We start from the raw sequence: 17,839 nt of genomic DNA on the forward strand, positions 1-17,839 counted from the left end.
GGGTGAAAAACGCAGCTAAAAAAAAAAAACAAAAAAAAAACAAAAAAACAACAGTTGTGTGCGGGCAGCAAAAATGAAACGTCATAGACTTTGCTGGGGAAGCAAAGTCATGCAGTTTTGAGTCCTTAAACGCACCCGAAAAACGGACAAAAACGCTGCGAAAAACGCCTAGTGTGCACATAGCCTTAATGTCTGCTCAACTCCAGATGGTTTACAGGTATGTACCATTCGTGTACATTGACCAAGCTGTCAGTCAACTTGATAGACTCCCCTCCCCTATCTATAGACTCCGACTGACTGTTCAAAATATATTCTCTATGAAGCGGCTATTGATATTTCAGAATGGTGTCCCTGGCTGAAAGCACAGATGCAGGCTTTGATTCATACTGCTGATGCATCCGGCAGCATGGATATAGTTACAGGTTCCCTTTAATGAATTTAGGGTATCTTTCGGCTGCCATGCACCACAGTGTAAAACGCACTCCAATCAATAACTGGAGCACTGGCGGACACTGAGAAGGGCTCCTGTACAAGAACAATATATGGGCCCTTTACAACCCAAAAGCTCAAAATACACAACTCCACCTGCTTTGGAGGTAGAAATGGGCCCCCTTACCCCTTGGGCCCCTGTGCAGCTGCACCAATGATATGTCTGCCCCTAAACTGGAGGCCATTTCTGTTGTAATATATGCCACTTTGGTTGTGTAAAGCGTGATGAATTTATTGGTCACACTTCTTCAACCCCCCTCCTGGCTAACCGCCACCAAGTTTTCAAAATGCCCCAAAAACCTCTCATGTAACATTTCAGGTTTACACTTCATGTTTGATGAATAGGGAACAAAGTGTACACAAAAAAAATATAAATAAAAATGTTTAGATGGTGGAGCTACACCAACGAATCTAACCCGAAAAGAGAAGAGTTCCCAAACTAGAAGTCACAGATAAGGAGCACCACACCCAGCCAAAAACTGCAGAGAATAAAAACAAAAAGACAGCAATGGTTACAGGTAACGCTGCGCTCACCACGCTCGGGCGGTTCACCACTGTAGTGCTGTTTCTGCGAGCACGGGCCACGTAGGGTTGAAACACTTGGGAGTGATCACTGTGGAAAGCAATAGAAAAAGGAGGCACAAGTTTATATTCCATAATTGTATACATGTGCAGCAACCTGATGATAAATTCTACATTACTCCATTCCCACAAAGCAAAAGGATTTGTGGCCATCTAAATTAGTTCAGTTTGACTGTGACACCTTCAGGCAGTTAAAAAAAAAAAAAAAAAAAGGCCGTCACTGGGTAATAATGTGCTACTTTCTTTTATTTTATTCCTGCTGTTGCTCTGAGGAGTCTGTTTCTTTTTTGATATTTATTATTTTTAAATTTGGCATATTGTTTCCACATATATGGGACTTTTTAATTTAGTGGAAAAAGGTTATGGTGTGTGGCCAGAAGTTGAGCAATGTGGGCCAGGGCCAGGCACAGAGGAGGCAGAGAGGATGAATACTGGGCCGAGCGTCACCCACAGACTGGACAGAGGAGGAGGCAGAGAGGAGGCCAAATACTGGGCCCAGCGTCGCCCGCAGACTGGACAGGAGGAGGCCAAATACTGGGCCCAGCGTCGCCCGCAGACTGGACAGGAGGAGGCCAAATACTGGGCCCAGCGTCGCCCGCAGACTGGACAGGAGGAGGCAAAATACTGGGCCCAGCGTCGCCCGCAGACTGGACAGGAGGAGGCAAAATACTGGGCCCAGCGTCGCCCGCAGACTGGACAGGAGGAGGCAAAATACTGGGCCCAGCGTCGCCCGCAGACTGGACAGGAGGAGGCAAAATACTGGGCCCAGCGTCGCCCGCAGACTGGACAGGAGGAGGCAAAATACTGGGCCCAGCGTCGCCCGCAGACTGGACAGGAGGAGGCAAAATACTGGGCCCAGCGTCGCCCGCAGACTGGACAGGAGGAGGCAAAATACTGGGCCCAGCGTCGCCCGCAGACTGGACAGGAGGAGGCAAAATACTGGGCCCAGCGTCGCCCGCAGACTGGACAGGAGGAGGCAAAATACTGGGCCCAGCGTCGCCCGCAGACTGGACAGGAGGAGGCAAAATACTGGGCCCAGCGTCGCCCGCAGACTGGACAGGAGGAGGCAAAATACTGGGCCCAGCGTCGCCCGCAGACTGGACAGGAGGAGGCAAAATACTGGGCCCAGCGTCGCCCGCAGACTGGACAGGAGGAGGCAAAATACTGGGCCCAGCGTCGCCCGCAGACTGGACAGGAGGAGGCAAAATACTGGGCCCAGCGTCGCCCGCAGACTGGACAGGAGGAGGCAAAATACTGGGCCCAGCGTCGCCCGCAGACTGGACAGGAGGAGGCAAAATACTGGGCCCAGCGTCGCCCGCAGACTGGACAGGAGGAGGCAAAATACTGGGCCCAGCGTCGCCCGCAGACTGGACAGGAGGAGGCAAAATACTGGGCCCAGCGTCGCCCGCAGACTGGACAGGAGGAGGCCAAATACTGGGCCCAGCGTCGCCCGCAGACTGGACAGGAGGAGGCAAAATACTGGGCCCAGCGTCGCCCGCAGACTGGACAGGAGGAGGCAAAATACTGGGCCCAGCGTCGCCCGCAGACTGGACAGGAGGAGGCAAAATACTGGGCCCAGCGTCGCCCGCAGACTGGACAGGAGGAGGCAAAATACTGGGCCCAGCGTCGCCCGCAGACTGGACAGGAGGAGGCAAAATACTGGGCCCAGCGTCGCCCGCAGACTGGACAGGAGGAGGCAAAATACTGGGCCCAGCGTCGCCCGCAGACTGGACAGGAGGAGGCAAAATACTGGGCCCAGCGTCGCCCGCAGACTGGACAGGAGGAGGCAAAATACTGGGCCCAGCGTCGCCCGCAGACTGGACAGGAGGAGGCAAAATACTGGGCCCAGCGTCGCCCGCAGACTGGACAGGAGGAGGCAAAATACTGGGCCCAGCGTCGCCCGCAGACTGGACAGGAGGAGGCAAAATACTGGGCCCAGCGTCGCCCGCAGACTGGACAGGAGGAGGCAAAATACTGGGCCCAGCGTCGCCCGCAGACTGGACAGGAGGAGGCAAAATACTGGGCCCAGCGTCGCCCGCAGACTGGACAGGAGGAGGCAAAATACTGGGCCCAGCGTCGCCCGCAGACTGAACAGGAGGAGGCAAAATACTGGGCCCAGCGTCGCCCGCAGACTGGACAGGAGGAGGCAAAATACTGGGCCCAGCGTCGCCCGCAGACTGGACAGGAGGAGGCCAAATACTGGGCCCAGAGTCGCCCACAGACTGGACAGAGGAGGCCTCGCCACAAACTCTGCAGATTTGCTACAGAATATATCTTAAAATGTCTCCAGCTGTAGCAAAATAATAAAAAAAAAAGTAGCTTAACTGGACCCCACAATCCCCACAGGGCAGGAGGCCGGAGTCTGACAGAGGGGACTGCATCTGACCTCAGACTGAATGAGCACATCACAATCCGATCAATTCTCTACATGTGTCTGGTCTGTACTAGAGATCCCCCCCACCACCCAGACCCCCATTATTTCCCCCACACTGCCCCGATATGTGTCCCGGGAGCGGCCCCCGCCTCACCTCAGCCCGTTAATGTGGGGGGCGCTGTTGGACCTCCTCAGGCCGCCGTCCCCCGGGATCTCCACCACGTCCAGCTCCATCTTCTCCTGAGCCATGATGTCAGCGCTGCTCCCGGATCTCCCCGGGATGTGCGGGTCCCTATCACCCTCAATGGCTCATTCCCGCCTCAGGCCGCAGTGACTCCGGGCTCCATGCTGCCGGGGCCGGAGACGAGCTGTCCGCCGCTTCCCCCCTCACCAGCTGCTGCCGAGTGCGAGGCCGAGACCCCGGACACCTCAGGCCCAGAACAACCAGCAGAGCCTGCAAGACACAGCAGACGCCGGAGCATGCGCAGTACTGCCGGAGTCTAGCGAGACTGCGCTGTACCGCCTTCACCTCACTCTGTGTATATATGTATATTATATATACACACACACCCCTGTACTGTACACTGCACTGGCCTCACCTCACTATATACCCTGTACTGTACACTATACTGGCCTCACCTCACTATATACCCTGTACTGTACACTGTACCGCCCTCGCCTCACTATATACCCTGTACTGTACACTGCACTGGCCTCACCTCACTATATACCCTGTACTGTACACTGTACCGCCCTCACCTAACTATATACCCTGTACTGTACACTATACTGGCCTCACCTCACTATATACCCTGTACTGTACACTATACTGGCCTCACCTCACTATATACCCTGTACTGTACACTGCACTGGCCTCACCTCACTATATACCCTGTACTGTACACTGTACCGCCCTCACCTAACTATATACCCTGTACTGTACACTATACTGGCCTCACCTCACTATATACCCTGTACTGTACACTGTACCGCCCTCACCTAACTATATACCCTGTACTGTACACTATACTGGCCTCACCTCACTATATACCCTGTACTGTACACTGTACCGCCCTCACCTAACTATATACCCTGTACTGTACACTATACTGGCCTCACCTCACTATATACCCTGTACTGTACACTATACTGGCCTCACCTCACTATATACCCTGTACTGTACACTGCACTGGCCTCACCTCACTATATACCCTGTACTGTACACTGTACCGCCCTCACCTAACTATATACCCTGTACTGTACACTATACTGGCCTCACCTCACTATATACCCTGTACTGTACACTGTACCGCCCTCACCTCACTATATACCCTGTACTGTACACTATACTGGCCTCACCTCACTATATACCCTGTACTGTACACTGTACCGCCCTCACCTAACTATATACCCTGTACTGTACACTGGCCTCACCTCACTATATACCCCTGTACTGTACACTGCACTGGCCTCACCTCACTATTTACCCTGTACTGTACACTGACCTCACCTCACTATATACCCTGTACTGTACACTATACTGGCCTCACCTCACTATATACCCTGTACTGTACACTATACTGGCCTCACCTCACTATATACCCTGTACTGTACACTGCACTGGCCTCACCTCACTATATACCCTGTACTGTACACTGTACCGCCCTCACCTCACTATATACCCTGTACTGTACACTATACTGGCCTCACCTCACTATATACCCTGTACTGTACACTGTACCGCCCTCATCTAACTATATACCCTGTACTGTACACTGGCCTCACCTCACTATATACCCCTGTACTGTACACTGCACTGGCCTCACCTCACTATTTACCCTGTACTGTACACTGACCTCACCTCACTATATACCCTGTACTGTACACTATACTGGCCTCACCTCACTATATACCCTGTACTGTACACTATACTGGCCTCACCTCACTATATACCCTGTACTGTACACTGCACTGGCCTCACCTCACTATATACCCTGTACTGTACACTGGCCTCACCTCACTATATACCCCTGTACTGTACACTGCACTGGCCTCACCTCACTATATACCCTGTACTGTACACTGGCCTCACCTCACTATATACCCCTGTACTGTACACTGCACTGGCCTCACCTCACTATATACCCTGTACTGTACACTGGCCTCACCTCACTATATACCCTGTACTGTACACTATACTGGCCTCACCTCACTATATACCCTGTACTGTACACTATACTGGCCTCACCTCACTATATACCCTGTACTGTACACTATACTGGCCTCACCTCACTATATACCCTGTACTGTACACTGCACTGGCCTCACCTCACTATATACCCTGTACTGTACACTATACTGGCCTCACCTCACTATATACCCTGTACTGTACACTGTACCGCCCTCATCTAACTATATACCCTGTACTGTACACTGGCCTCACCTCACTATATACCCCTGTACTGTACACTGCACTGGCCTCACCTCACTATTTACCCTGTACTGTACACTGACCTCACCTCACTATATACCCTGTACTGTACACTATACTGGCCTCACCTCACTATATACCCTGTACTGTACACTATACTGGCCTCACCTCACTATATACCCTGTACTGTACACTGCACTGGCCTCACCTCACTATATACCCTGTACTGTACACTGGCCTCACCTCACTATATACCCCTGTACTGTACACTGCACTGGCCTCACCTCACTATATACCCTGTACTGTACACTGGCCTCACCTCACTATATACCCCTGTACTGTACACTGCACTGGCCTCACCTCACTATATACCCTGTACTGTACACTGGCCTCACCTCACTATATACCCTGTACTGTACACTATACTGGCCTCACCTCACTATATACCCTGTACTGTACACTATACTGGCCTCACCTCACTATATACCCTGTACTGTACACTATACTGGCCTCACCTCACTATATACCCTGTACTGTACACTGCACTGGCCTCACCTCACTATATACCCTGTACTGTACACTATACTGGCCTCACCTCACCATATACCCTGTACTGTACACTGGCCTCACCTCACTATATACCCTGTACTGTACACTGCACTGGCCTCACCTCACTATATACCCTGTACTGTACACTGTACCGCCTTCACCTCACTATATACCCTGTACTGTACACTATACTGGCCTCACCTCACTATATACCCTGTACTGTACACCGCCCTCACCTCACTATATACCCTGTACTGTACACTGCACTGGCCTCACCTCACTATATACCCTGTACTGTACACTATACTGGCCTCACCTCACTATATACCCTGTACTGTACACTGGCCTCACCTCACTATATACCCTGTACAGTACAGTACACTGGCCTCACCTCACTATATACCCTGTACTGTACTCTATACTGACCTCACCTCACTATATACCCTGTACTGTACACTATACCGCCCTCACCTCACTGTATACCCTGTACTGTACATTGTACTGCCCTAACCTCACTATATACCCCTGTACTGTACACTGTACCGCCCTCACCTCACTATATACCCCTGTACTGTACACTGCACCGCCCTCACCTCACTATATACCCTGTACTGTACACTGTACCGCTCTCACCTCACTATATACCCTGTACTGTACACTGCACCGACCCCACCTCACTATATACCCCTGTACTGCACATTGTACTGCCCTAACCTCACTATATACCCCTGTACTGTACACTGTACCGCCCTCGCCTCACTATATACCCTGTACTGTACACTGCACCGACCCCACCTCACTATATACCCCTGTACTGTACATTGTACTGCCCTAACCTCACTATATACCCCTGTACTGTACACTGCACCGACCCCACCTCACTATATACCCCTGTACTGTACACTGTACCGCCCTCACCTCACTATATACCCCTGTACTGTACATTGTACTGTCCTCACCTCACTATATACCCTCTACTGTACAATTAAATTAAGTGTCATAAAGATTACATTTATTGTTTATGAAATAAACTCATGTGGTCTTGTGTCTCTTTGAATCACTCATATCAATCTCAAAAACAGGTGAGCCCTAATTAAAGGAAAATTTGTTAAGAAGAACATTTCACACTAGTAAAGCACAAATCCAGCGTTTTATTTCACTGCTTGAGTGGTGCTTTAAATTTAATTCCCCTGCCCCCAGTCTTATACTCACCCTTGGCATTTTCACATATTTTCACTGTTGCTCCAGCCCAGTCTTGTGACCGTAACTTCTGACTGGCTGGAGGTCAGACGTTACGTCACAAGTGTGTAATGCAAGTCTATGAGATCCAGAACGAGGCTCTCATAGAGTCTTATTGAAAACTGTCGCCGGAGGGCGTTTATAAGACTAGGGGATAGGGTCTTAAATTTAAAACACCACTTCAGAGGTGAAATAAAAAAAAAAAACTCTGGCATGGTTTGAAGTAGACCACAGGTTTCAAGCAATATGGGTAAGAATAAAGGATTTCTGTGCTGCCGAAATAGTGCAATACTACAGACACGGTATAAAAATATTATATATTTCAGTGTGATCATCATACTGTGTAGACATTTGTGGCTCTTACACAACACAGATGGTTTTGTGCAGATAAAGGCATGAGGCATTAAAGGGAACCTGTCAGCAGAAATGTCCCCTAAAACCTAACAGATTCCCCCTCTGCAGCTCCTGGGCTGCATTCTAGAAAGGTCCCTGTTATGATTGTGCCCACTTTCTGACCGAAAAAAAGTGTTTATAAAGTTGTACCTTTTTGGCTTCTGATTCTGTAAATCCGTCACGGGGGCGGGCTGCCTGATGGCCGTTATTCTGCCCCCTGGTCCTGTATGCCGCCCCCATCGCTGATTTCAATACTTCTGGACGCCGCCCACTGCTCCAGCCATCCCCGCGCATGCCCAGTGCCCATCTCTCGGGGATGAGCACTGTGCCCAGCGTCACGTGCACGCAGGGTTAAGATTATGGGCGGTGCTGTGATGTTTATTCCTAAGCAACCGCCCATAATCGCGGGACCGCGCTTTCGGTGTAGTCACTGCTCCGCGCTGCCAAAATACCATTGCAAAGCAGCAAACAGTTATATGATGGTGCTGGTGCCTTTGGAGTCCTGCAAACATCAAGGTGTAGGATCCTCCCAAGTCTTCCAGTTGTGCATCAGCCACCCCTAAACAGTACTCACAAGCAGAAACGGTCTCCCTGGGTCCACATATACAATACATAGACTAATTTTAAAATAGTCTTCCTTACTGATGAGTGCCATGCAATCCTGGATGGTCCAGATTCACCGAGTAGCGGATGTCAACCATATCCCAACAAGGCTGCGATGTCAGCATCATGTCTTAGGCCAGAATCATGGGCAGAGGTGAAGGTGTGAAAATGACCTTGGCAAACTATATAGAATTTCTGACTGAATGCTTTCTTCCACACAAAAAAAAAAAGAACCATGCCATCTGTAGCAAACCTTCATTAATGACAATGCACTAGCTGATGCTGCAAAGAAAACCTCTGAGTCATTGGCTGCTATGAGAATAAAAGGAGAAAAAAAAAATCATGGTGTGGCCACCGGCCTACCCTGACCTCAACCCTATTGAGAACCTTTGGAGTATCCTCATTCAAAAGATCTATTAGGCTGGGAGGCAGCTCACATCAAAACAGCAGCCCTGGGAGGCTATTCTGACATTCTGCAAATAAATTTAAGCAAAAACGATCCATAAATGCACAAAGTTCAATGGATGCAAGCATTGTGAAGGTGATATCAAAGAAGATGCCCTATGGTAACATGTAACTTGGCATGTTGATTGGAAAAGATTTTGATTTCAGTAAATGTGATCTCTTACTGCTGCAAATTCAACAAATGACTATTTTCAGTTCTTTACAACTTGTAAAATGTTGAGAAACTGTTGTGCATAATAATTTGGAACAGTACCTTATGAGGGGTTTTTTTTTTAGTCCTGAAAAAAAAAATACTATAAGCCCCAGTGTGGACAGTGATGATAATAGCTGTAAAACAGTGCAGAATATGATGGCGCAATGTAAGTAAAGCATAATAATAGGTAGAGTTATATATGCTGTATATGATATCATATGGTAGGAAAATAACCTAATATAGAAATGAATTAGAGCTATCACACACTAGTTGTGCATTAAGTCCTCTAAAAAAAGCCTATGTGATAAAATGCCATAAAAAAAAATACAGACTATGCTGTGTTTAGGAAAAAAACAAACAAACAAAGTAAAACACAAAGAAAAAAACACCACTGATCTAAAAAAAAAATGCAACAAAAACACATCGTAGCTAGTGTATTTTATATTTCAGTATACATTTTAATACAGCAATTTGCCTCAGTATTTTTGGAAATAAAAAAAACCCAAAAAATAAAAATCATAACAAATAAATAAATAAATGTCGCGAAAACAGCCCAAAAAGTTTCTCTGAAAAGCAGTGGGGCTGATGTACTGAAGCTAACTTTTCTGTTCTGATGTTTTGCCGTGGCTATACAGTTAGGTCCAGAAATATTTGGACAGTGACACAATTTTCGCGAGTTGGGCTCTGCATGCCACCACATTTGATTTGAAATGAAACCTCTACAACAGAATTCAAGTGCAGATTGTAACATTTAATTTGAAGGTTTGAACAAAAATATCTGATAGAAATTGTAGGAATTGTACACATTTCTTTACAAACACTCCACATTTTAGGAGGTCAAAAGTAATTGGACAAATAAACCAAACCCAAACAAAATATTTTTATTTTCAATATTTTGTTGCGAATCCTTTGGAGGCAATCACTGCCTTAAGTCTGGAACCCATGGACATCACCAAACGCTGGGTTTCCTTCTTCTTAATGCTTTGCCAGGCCTTTACAGCCGCAGCCTTCAGGTCTTGCTTGTTTGTGGGTCTTTCCGTCTTAAGTCTGGATTTGAGCAAGTGAAATGCATGCTCAATTGGGTTAAGATCTGGTGATTGACTTGGCCATTGCAGAATGTTCCACTTTTTTGCACTCATGAACTCCTGGGTAGCTTTGGCTGTATGCTTGGGGTCATTGTCCATCTGTACTATGAAGCGCCGTCCGATCAACTTTGTGGCATTTGGCTGAATCTGGGCTGAAAGTATATCCCGGTACACTTCAGAATTTATCCGGCTACTCTTGTCTGCTGTTATGTCATCAATAAACACAAGTGACCCAGTGCCATTGAAAGCCATGCATGCCCATGCCATCACGTTGCCTCCACCATGTTTTACAGTGGATGTGGTGTGCCTTGGATCATGTGCCGTTCCTTTTCTTCTCCAAACTTTTTTCTTCCCATCATTCTGGTACAGGTTGATATTTGTCTCATCTGTCCATAGAATACTTTTCCAGAACGGAGCTGGCTTCATGAGGTGTTTTTCAGCAAATTAAACTCTGGCCTGTCTATTTTTGGAATTGATGAATGGTTTGCATCTAGATGTGAACCCTTTGTATTTAGTTTCATGGAGTCTTCTCTTTACTGTTGACTTAGAGACAGATACACCTACTTCACTGAGAGTGTTTTGGACTTCAGTTGATGTTGTGAACGGCTTCTTCTTCACCAAAGAAATGATGCGGCGATCATCCACCACTGTTGTCATCCGTGGACGCCCAGGCCTTTTTGAGTTCCCAAGCTCACCAGTCAATTCCTTTTTCTCAGAATGTACCCGACTGTTGATTTTGCTACTCCAAGCATGTCTGCTATCTCTCTGATGGATTTTTTCTTTTTTTTCAGCCTCAGGATGTTCTGCTTCACCTCAATTGAGAGTTCCTTAGACCGCATGTTGTCTGGTCACAGCAACAGCTTCCAAATGCAAAACCACACACCTGTAATCAACCCCAGACCTTTTAACTACTTCATTGATTACAGGTTAATGAGGGAGACACCTTCAGATTAAATTGCAGCCCTTAGAGTCCTTTGTCCAATTACTTTTGGTCCCTTGAAAAAGAGGAGGCTATGCATTACAGAGCTATGATTCCTAAACCCTTCCTCCGATTTGGATGTGAAAACTCTCATATTGCAGCTGGGAGTGTGCACTTTCAGCCCATATTATATATATGATTGTATTTCTGAACATGTTTTTGTAAACAGCTAAAATAACAAAACTTGTGTCACTGTCCAAATATTTCTGGACCTAACTGTATGTAAGTCAGTAGGAGGTATGTATTATGCACTACAGATGGTTTTGTTTTTGTGTTTTTTTCCTCACTTACTGTGGGTTGATTTTCCACCTTTTTAGAGTAAATATGTACACGGTACTTTGAAATGTCACATACATATTGGATTTCAGTAAAGTACTGGCGGTACAATTGTGCAAACATTTTGAAAAATGTATGAATTAGGCTGCGTGGCAATGATCAGTGTTCACAGCGTTTTGAATGCAGCATGTTTTCACTGCGTCCAAAACGCTGTGTTGTACAATACAAGGAGAGTGGATGGGATTTCTAGAAATCCCAAGCCCACTATGCTTGTTTTTCCTGCAGGGTAAACAGACATACGGTGCGGCTTGCTGAGCCACAGCATGTCAATTTATACTGCAGAGCCATAAGTGTTTTCCGCAGAGAGAAAGACCTCAGTGCCCAGAACCCTGATCGTGGGCATGGGCGGCTGTGGTCTCCTGAGGACAGCACTCGCGGCCCCGCAGGAGAGGACACGGCCAGGACGCAGCGTGGCCAGATTGTGTGCACATACCTAGAGACTGGCCAGAAGTTACATCACAAGCGCTCAGTACAACTCTGTGAGAGCCAGAGTGAGGTTCTCATAGACTTGTACTGAGTTGTGACCTCCAGCGCACTTCATGAAACTCTGGAGCTGCCGGCAGGTCACAATTGGCCGGCGAGAACAAAGAGGACCTAGCGTCACCTTCACGGGTGCTCAGGAAAAAATTTTTTTGTAGAGTTAAAGTAGCCCTGGCACACCGTTTATTTCCCAATAGTAATAACGAAGAAAAATGAAAATCTCTTTTGTATTTTTATTGAAGAAGATGATACAGATGCAGAAAGTCCGCCTATGACAACGTTTCGGCCTTCATTTCGGCCTTCATCTGGTCGGACAGACTGACTGGACAAGTGAGGATTCCCAGAAGGGCGAAGAAAAATTACAGTACTGGTGGGGATGGTAAGTACTGAGAACACGTAAATCGTCTATTTGTGGATGGATTTATAAAATCCTAGGATAATCGCGGAGTCCCGTCAATATTTCAGACTATACTTATAGACCTATTCTGTGATACAGAAGTAATACTTCGCTCTATGCGAGCGTCTGACCAATATGTGTGGCCGGATGTATACACAAACTTTAGACAGGGCTGCTGTGTGGCAGATGGCTATCCAAGGAAATATAAGTATCAAAGAACTTGGTTTTAGTTCTTAGTTCATTTCTACATAGTAGCGACGAAGGGTAGTAGTGCCACAAGTTACATATTGCATGAGATCCGGGGTACTATGTCTAAGGCCTCTGCCACACTCACGTGAATTTCACGCACGTGCCGAGAGACACGTATTTTCCCTGCGTGTTGCGTGCAGGTAAGTACGTGTCTCTGGTACGTGCGTGACACGTGTGTTCTACGTGTGCTATCCGCGATAGCACACGTAGAATCAGTAATTATTATACTCACCTGGTCCTCCCTGCTGTCCGCGCTGCTGTCCGTGGTGCTGATCCTCGGTCTCCAGCCCTCCCGTCTCCCCGCTGCTGCTGCTGCCAGGCAGTGAAGTGAATATTCTATGAGATTAATGAGCGGCGGTCGGCAGCAAGAGGCAGCAGCGGCAGAGACAGGAGGGCTGGAGAAGGTGAGTTAATGTTTTTTATTTTTTTCCCTGACATGTGTGTTTACTCCGGCGCGTGTCACACGGGACCGCATCCACACTACACCCGTGTGGTACGGGTGCGGGCCGTGTAACACCCGTGCTGCCGGAGAAAACACTGACATGTCAGCGCTTTGAAAATCGCACACACGTACAAACGCACACGGACACACGTTCCGTGTGGTTTTACGTGTGTGTGCCTGCTACCATAGGGTAGCATTGCTGTACATGTCTCCGTGCCGCCGGTACGTGTAAAAAATGCCAAACACGTGCCGGAGGCACGGATGTGTGGCAGAGGCCTAAGACTTAGTTCATATGCACAAGGCAGAAAGAGTGAGTGAGGTGGGCCCACCTCACCGGACGCACAGGGCACGCAAGCGGTCTTCACACACACTGATTTCCTTACCTGCCTCACCGCTGTATCCCCAAGCCCCATTGGCAACTAAACAAACCGGATTTCTGAGGCATAGAGCTCCTGTTCCCAGGCACCTGTGGACTCCAATCATTCACTCTTTCTGCCTTGTGCATATGAACTAAGTCTTAGACATAGTACCCCGGATCTCATGCAATATGTAACTTGTGGCACTACTACCCTTCGTCGCTACTATGTAGAAATGAACTAAGAACTAAAACCAAGTTCTTTGATACTTATATTTCCTTGGATAGCAATCTGCCACACAGCAGCCCTGTCTAAAGTTTGTGTATACATCCGGCCACACATATTGGTCAGACGCTCGCATAGAGCGAAGTATTACTTCTGTATCACAGAATAGGTCTATAAGTATAGTCTGAAATATTGACGGGACTCCGCGATTATCCTAGGATTTTATAAATCCATCCACAAATAGACGATTTACGTGTTCTCAGTACTTACCATCCCCACCAGTACTGTAATTTTTCTTCGCCCTTCTGGGAATCCTCACTTGTCCAGTCAGTCTGTCCGACCAGATGAAGGCCGAAATGAAGGCCGAAACGTTGTCATAGGCGGACTTTCTGCATCTGTATCATCTTCTTCAATAAAAATACAAAAGAGATTTTCATTTTTCTTCGTTATTACTATTGGGAAATAAACGGTGTGCCAGGGCTACTTTAACTCTACAATTGGCCGGCGAGCAGCAGTAATAGAAGAAGTTCCCAACTACATTTTGAACCCTCACCCAAAAGCTGCTTACGTCTGTCCACCGTCACGAGGAATAGCCGATTGGCAGAGGTGCCAGGTGTCACACCCCACCAATCTGATATTGATGACCTATCCGAAGGCCATTTAAAAAAAAAAAAAAAGTACTGGACAAACTCTTTAAATTCACAAGTTTACATACACCTTAGCCATATAGTAGAATGGCTTGTAATTATTTTCATGATGCCTTTTTTTGTGTGACTGTTTTACACAATTTGCATAATGTCAACAACGGGATTCTATAAATGCTATCATTCAGTATCTGAGCGTTCTTGCAGCCTCTGTTCACAAAAAAAAAATGTATTGTTCTATTAAATGTTCCCAATTATTTATTCACTGGATCTCTTCAGCAATGTTTTTGTGATGCTAGTGAATACTCACAGACTAGTCGTGAGGCAGGATAGTCTAGTGGTCTGGGGTCAGGCACCAGTAGGACTCGTAATAACCAAAAAGGGTAAGACAAAAAGAGTGGTCAGGTCACTGTCCGTGGTCAGAATTCTAGAAAGGTAGCGGATCAAGATGAAGGGGCTTGGCAAATAGATAGTCAGAAGAAAGGTCCATGGTTGGCTAACAACGGAGCAAAGTATAGAGCACAGAAACCAAAGGCACGCAGACACCACTGAGCATCAGCTACAACTGGCAGTAATAGGAGGCAGGGTGACAATTAAAAAGCCAGGTAATCACTCCAAACAGGAGACACATGGAGGAAACTCAGCACGGCCCAGCCTCCAATTGAACAGCAGAACTATTTATCACCATACTAAGGCTGCTTTCACACATCCGGTTTTTGCAGAGCGGCTCAATGCGGCTGAAAAACCTATGCAACGGATGCGGCGAAAAAAACTGATCCGTTGCATAAGTTTTTCCATGCGGCCCGTCCGTTTGACGGATGCGGCTTGATACTGAGCATGCGCAGTGCAAAAAACCACATCCAGCTGCTGGATGCGTTTTTTGCCTCAGGACACCGCATCCGGCGTCCATAGGCTTGCATTGTAAATCACGCTGCATCGTGCCGGACCCGGCGCGATGTGGTTTTTTCGCCGCACAAAAAAGTGCCAGGCAACGTTCCATCCGGCCGCCGCATGGGCTAAATATGCCGCATCCGGCAAAAACCGGACGCAACGCAAGGCCATGCGGTGCTAATGCAAGTCTATGCAGAAAAAACGCAACCAGCAGCAAAAAAAACCCCAGTTGCGTTTTTTCTGCAAAGCGCCATATTGTGCCGCTCAGCAAAAACCGGATGTGTGAAAGCAGCCTAACAGCTCAGCACACCCTGTTAAGGTGAACTCATAACCAGAGATCACTAGTTGCCTACTGCCTGGCCGAATTGATATGGGCCAAGTGCATGCATAAAAGAATCCACACCAGACACAGTCGGATGTGTAATCTCTTCTTGGTCACAGTAGAAAATGGCACAAAACAGACTGAGGAGACTCATGCGTCCTCTGATATAGGCTAGGGGCGTACACAAGTTCAGATATGCCCATTTAGTGGGACAGTTCATGGGCTAACGAATGGGGAGCTCCGTGTTGCTGTTGATGGGCGGGTCTGACTCCAGTGGATGAAACCATGACGATGGGAGGGACGTCATTTAGTGGATCCATGCTGATGGTTTGGTCTGTGATGTCTTCCAGCTTGACCAAGGGTTCTTCCCTTATATGGTGGTCTTCTTTAATCTGGACATTCCTTGCATTCCAAGCAAGGTGTGGATAACAGGAAATACCGGCCATCTTTATATCTGTGTCATGTATATGATCTGAAACCTGAATTATGTAAGGCAAATCGATATATTTCCCACAATCACTTGTCAAGAGGTTAATTAAGTATTTTATCTTATGGCTCTCCTCAACAGTCCCCCCTAAATACTTTATTAACCTTCTGACCCTACCGTGGTCCTCTAACACATGAGCTCTAATGCTTTAACTGCAACCTTTTTTCGTTTTGCTATCCGCTATACAAGCAATACTAAGCCTTTGCCCCCACTGATACAGACTGCTGATCAGAGAGTTGATCACATCCCGCACACACAGTTCACAGAGGCACAGGTAACGAACCTGTCCTTAGAACAGACTATTTAATACCGAAGATTTTGAGGTTAATCGATTAGAAAGAGTAAGGCAACTGTAAGAATAAGCTTCTTACTGTTATGCTGCAGCTTTTAGCGTTACTGTTTCTGAAAGACTGAATCTCAATCAACTTCTGAGTGCTGTCCGCATCTTGGAGACTTTTCTACCTGAGTACACATGATTGTATCACAACACTAATGGATCTCTTCTTGTCTCGGGTCCACAATCTACCACCAAGAGGCCTTTAACAAGATTTCCCTTACACATAGATCCGATTACCTTCAGTAACACAGAGTAGCACTTTTACGGCTTCAAATACCAACAAATAAAACAATACCAGTTACCTACAAGTGTATGTTATCCTTAAAAAGTCACTTAAACCCTTAAAATAATTGATTGGTTCAGGTCAGATAATGTTTTTACCACCTTGAGCCCTTATTTGTGTAATGTTCCTGTACCCATTGTTCCCTTATCATGGTTATTTCCCATGTATCATCCCCAATCTAGAAATTCTCCATAAGGTTCTATGTGAGATACTCCAGCACTATGTGTGTTGCGACCCTCATTCTGCTGGTACGATGGACTCTTTACAGTGGTTGTTGTCTCCAGATGGGTTTTCCCTCAGGCTTCATGGAAGTCGCTGTGGTTGGGATAAGCTGGATCGGTCCACCTGATTCTGACTCAGGGATCATTCTGACTTGTCTTTTTAGGATCGCCCAGTCTCCTGGCTGGAGACCACGTGCTCCTAACACTGATTTAGGATCTGGAATTGGAGGATACACATGTTTAACACACTATATAGGCAGTTGTATACGGCTCGTACATCACTGGTCAGGATATCACACTGTATCTGCAGTATCTGTGAGAAATATAATCACGTTCTAGGTACTAAACCAAAAATACCTTATATAAAGATCTAATTATTAAAGGAAAACGAACATTTGTTACATGATTTGCAGCGTTCGCCATTATCTTGTGGATCGTTACATGTTTATGTTATAATCATTAAAATTTCAAACAACATCCACCCATGTGACTATAGACACAATTAAATATTCCAATAAAGGAGGGGGCAGGGATTGGGGCAATAGCCCTAAACTCTCCCTACCTCGCAGCGGAGGTCGGCACCCTATAAGGCGAATTGGCGCCCCCGCTCAGCGCCGGCTCACCCTCCCTATCCCTACACTGCTAAGCTAATACGTGCTGCTAATGTCAGTGAGGAAATATAGAAACCGTGAGCTACCGGGGATAAAAAGGCGTCATTATGCAATTATATATATCCAAGTCATTCCCAAAGATTAAATATTCACACTCTGTATTTACATAGCTGTTT

At 46.9% G+C, this 17,839-nt stretch overlaps 1 protein-coding gene across 3 annotated transcripts in view; it reads right to left on the bottom strand.

The window, feature by feature from the left end:
* The window catches only part of PABIR2 (PABIR family member 2), a 40,587-nt gene extending 36,652 nt beyond the window's left edge, over nt 1-3,935 (bottom strand). For 2 of the 3 annotated variants that reach the window (XM_075323739.1, XM_075323738.1), the window contains exons 1-2: nt 3,600-3,935; nt 1,024-1,102 (exon numbers count right to left, since the gene is read on the bottom strand). In XM_075323739.1, the coding sequence (XP_075179854.1) occupies nt 1,024-1,102; nt 3,600-3,694 (174 nt within the window). In that variant the 5' untranslated portion in view covers nt 3,695-3,935. The remainder of the gene's footprint in view (nt 1-1,023; nt 1,103-3,599) is intronic. The other variant, XM_075323737.1, reaches the window with a different exon arrangement.
* Between the last annotated feature and the right edge of the window lie 13,904 nt (nt 3,936-17,839).

The sequence above is a fragment of the Anomaloglossus baeobatrachus genome, chromosome 9, assembly GCF_048569485.1.
Source record: "Anomaloglossus baeobatrachus isolate aAnoBae1 chromosome 9, aAnoBae1.hap1, whole genome shotgun sequence".
Classification (NCBI taxonomy): Eukaryota; Metazoa; Chordata; class Amphibia; order Anura; family Aromobatidae; genus Anomaloglossus; species Anomaloglossus baeobatrachus.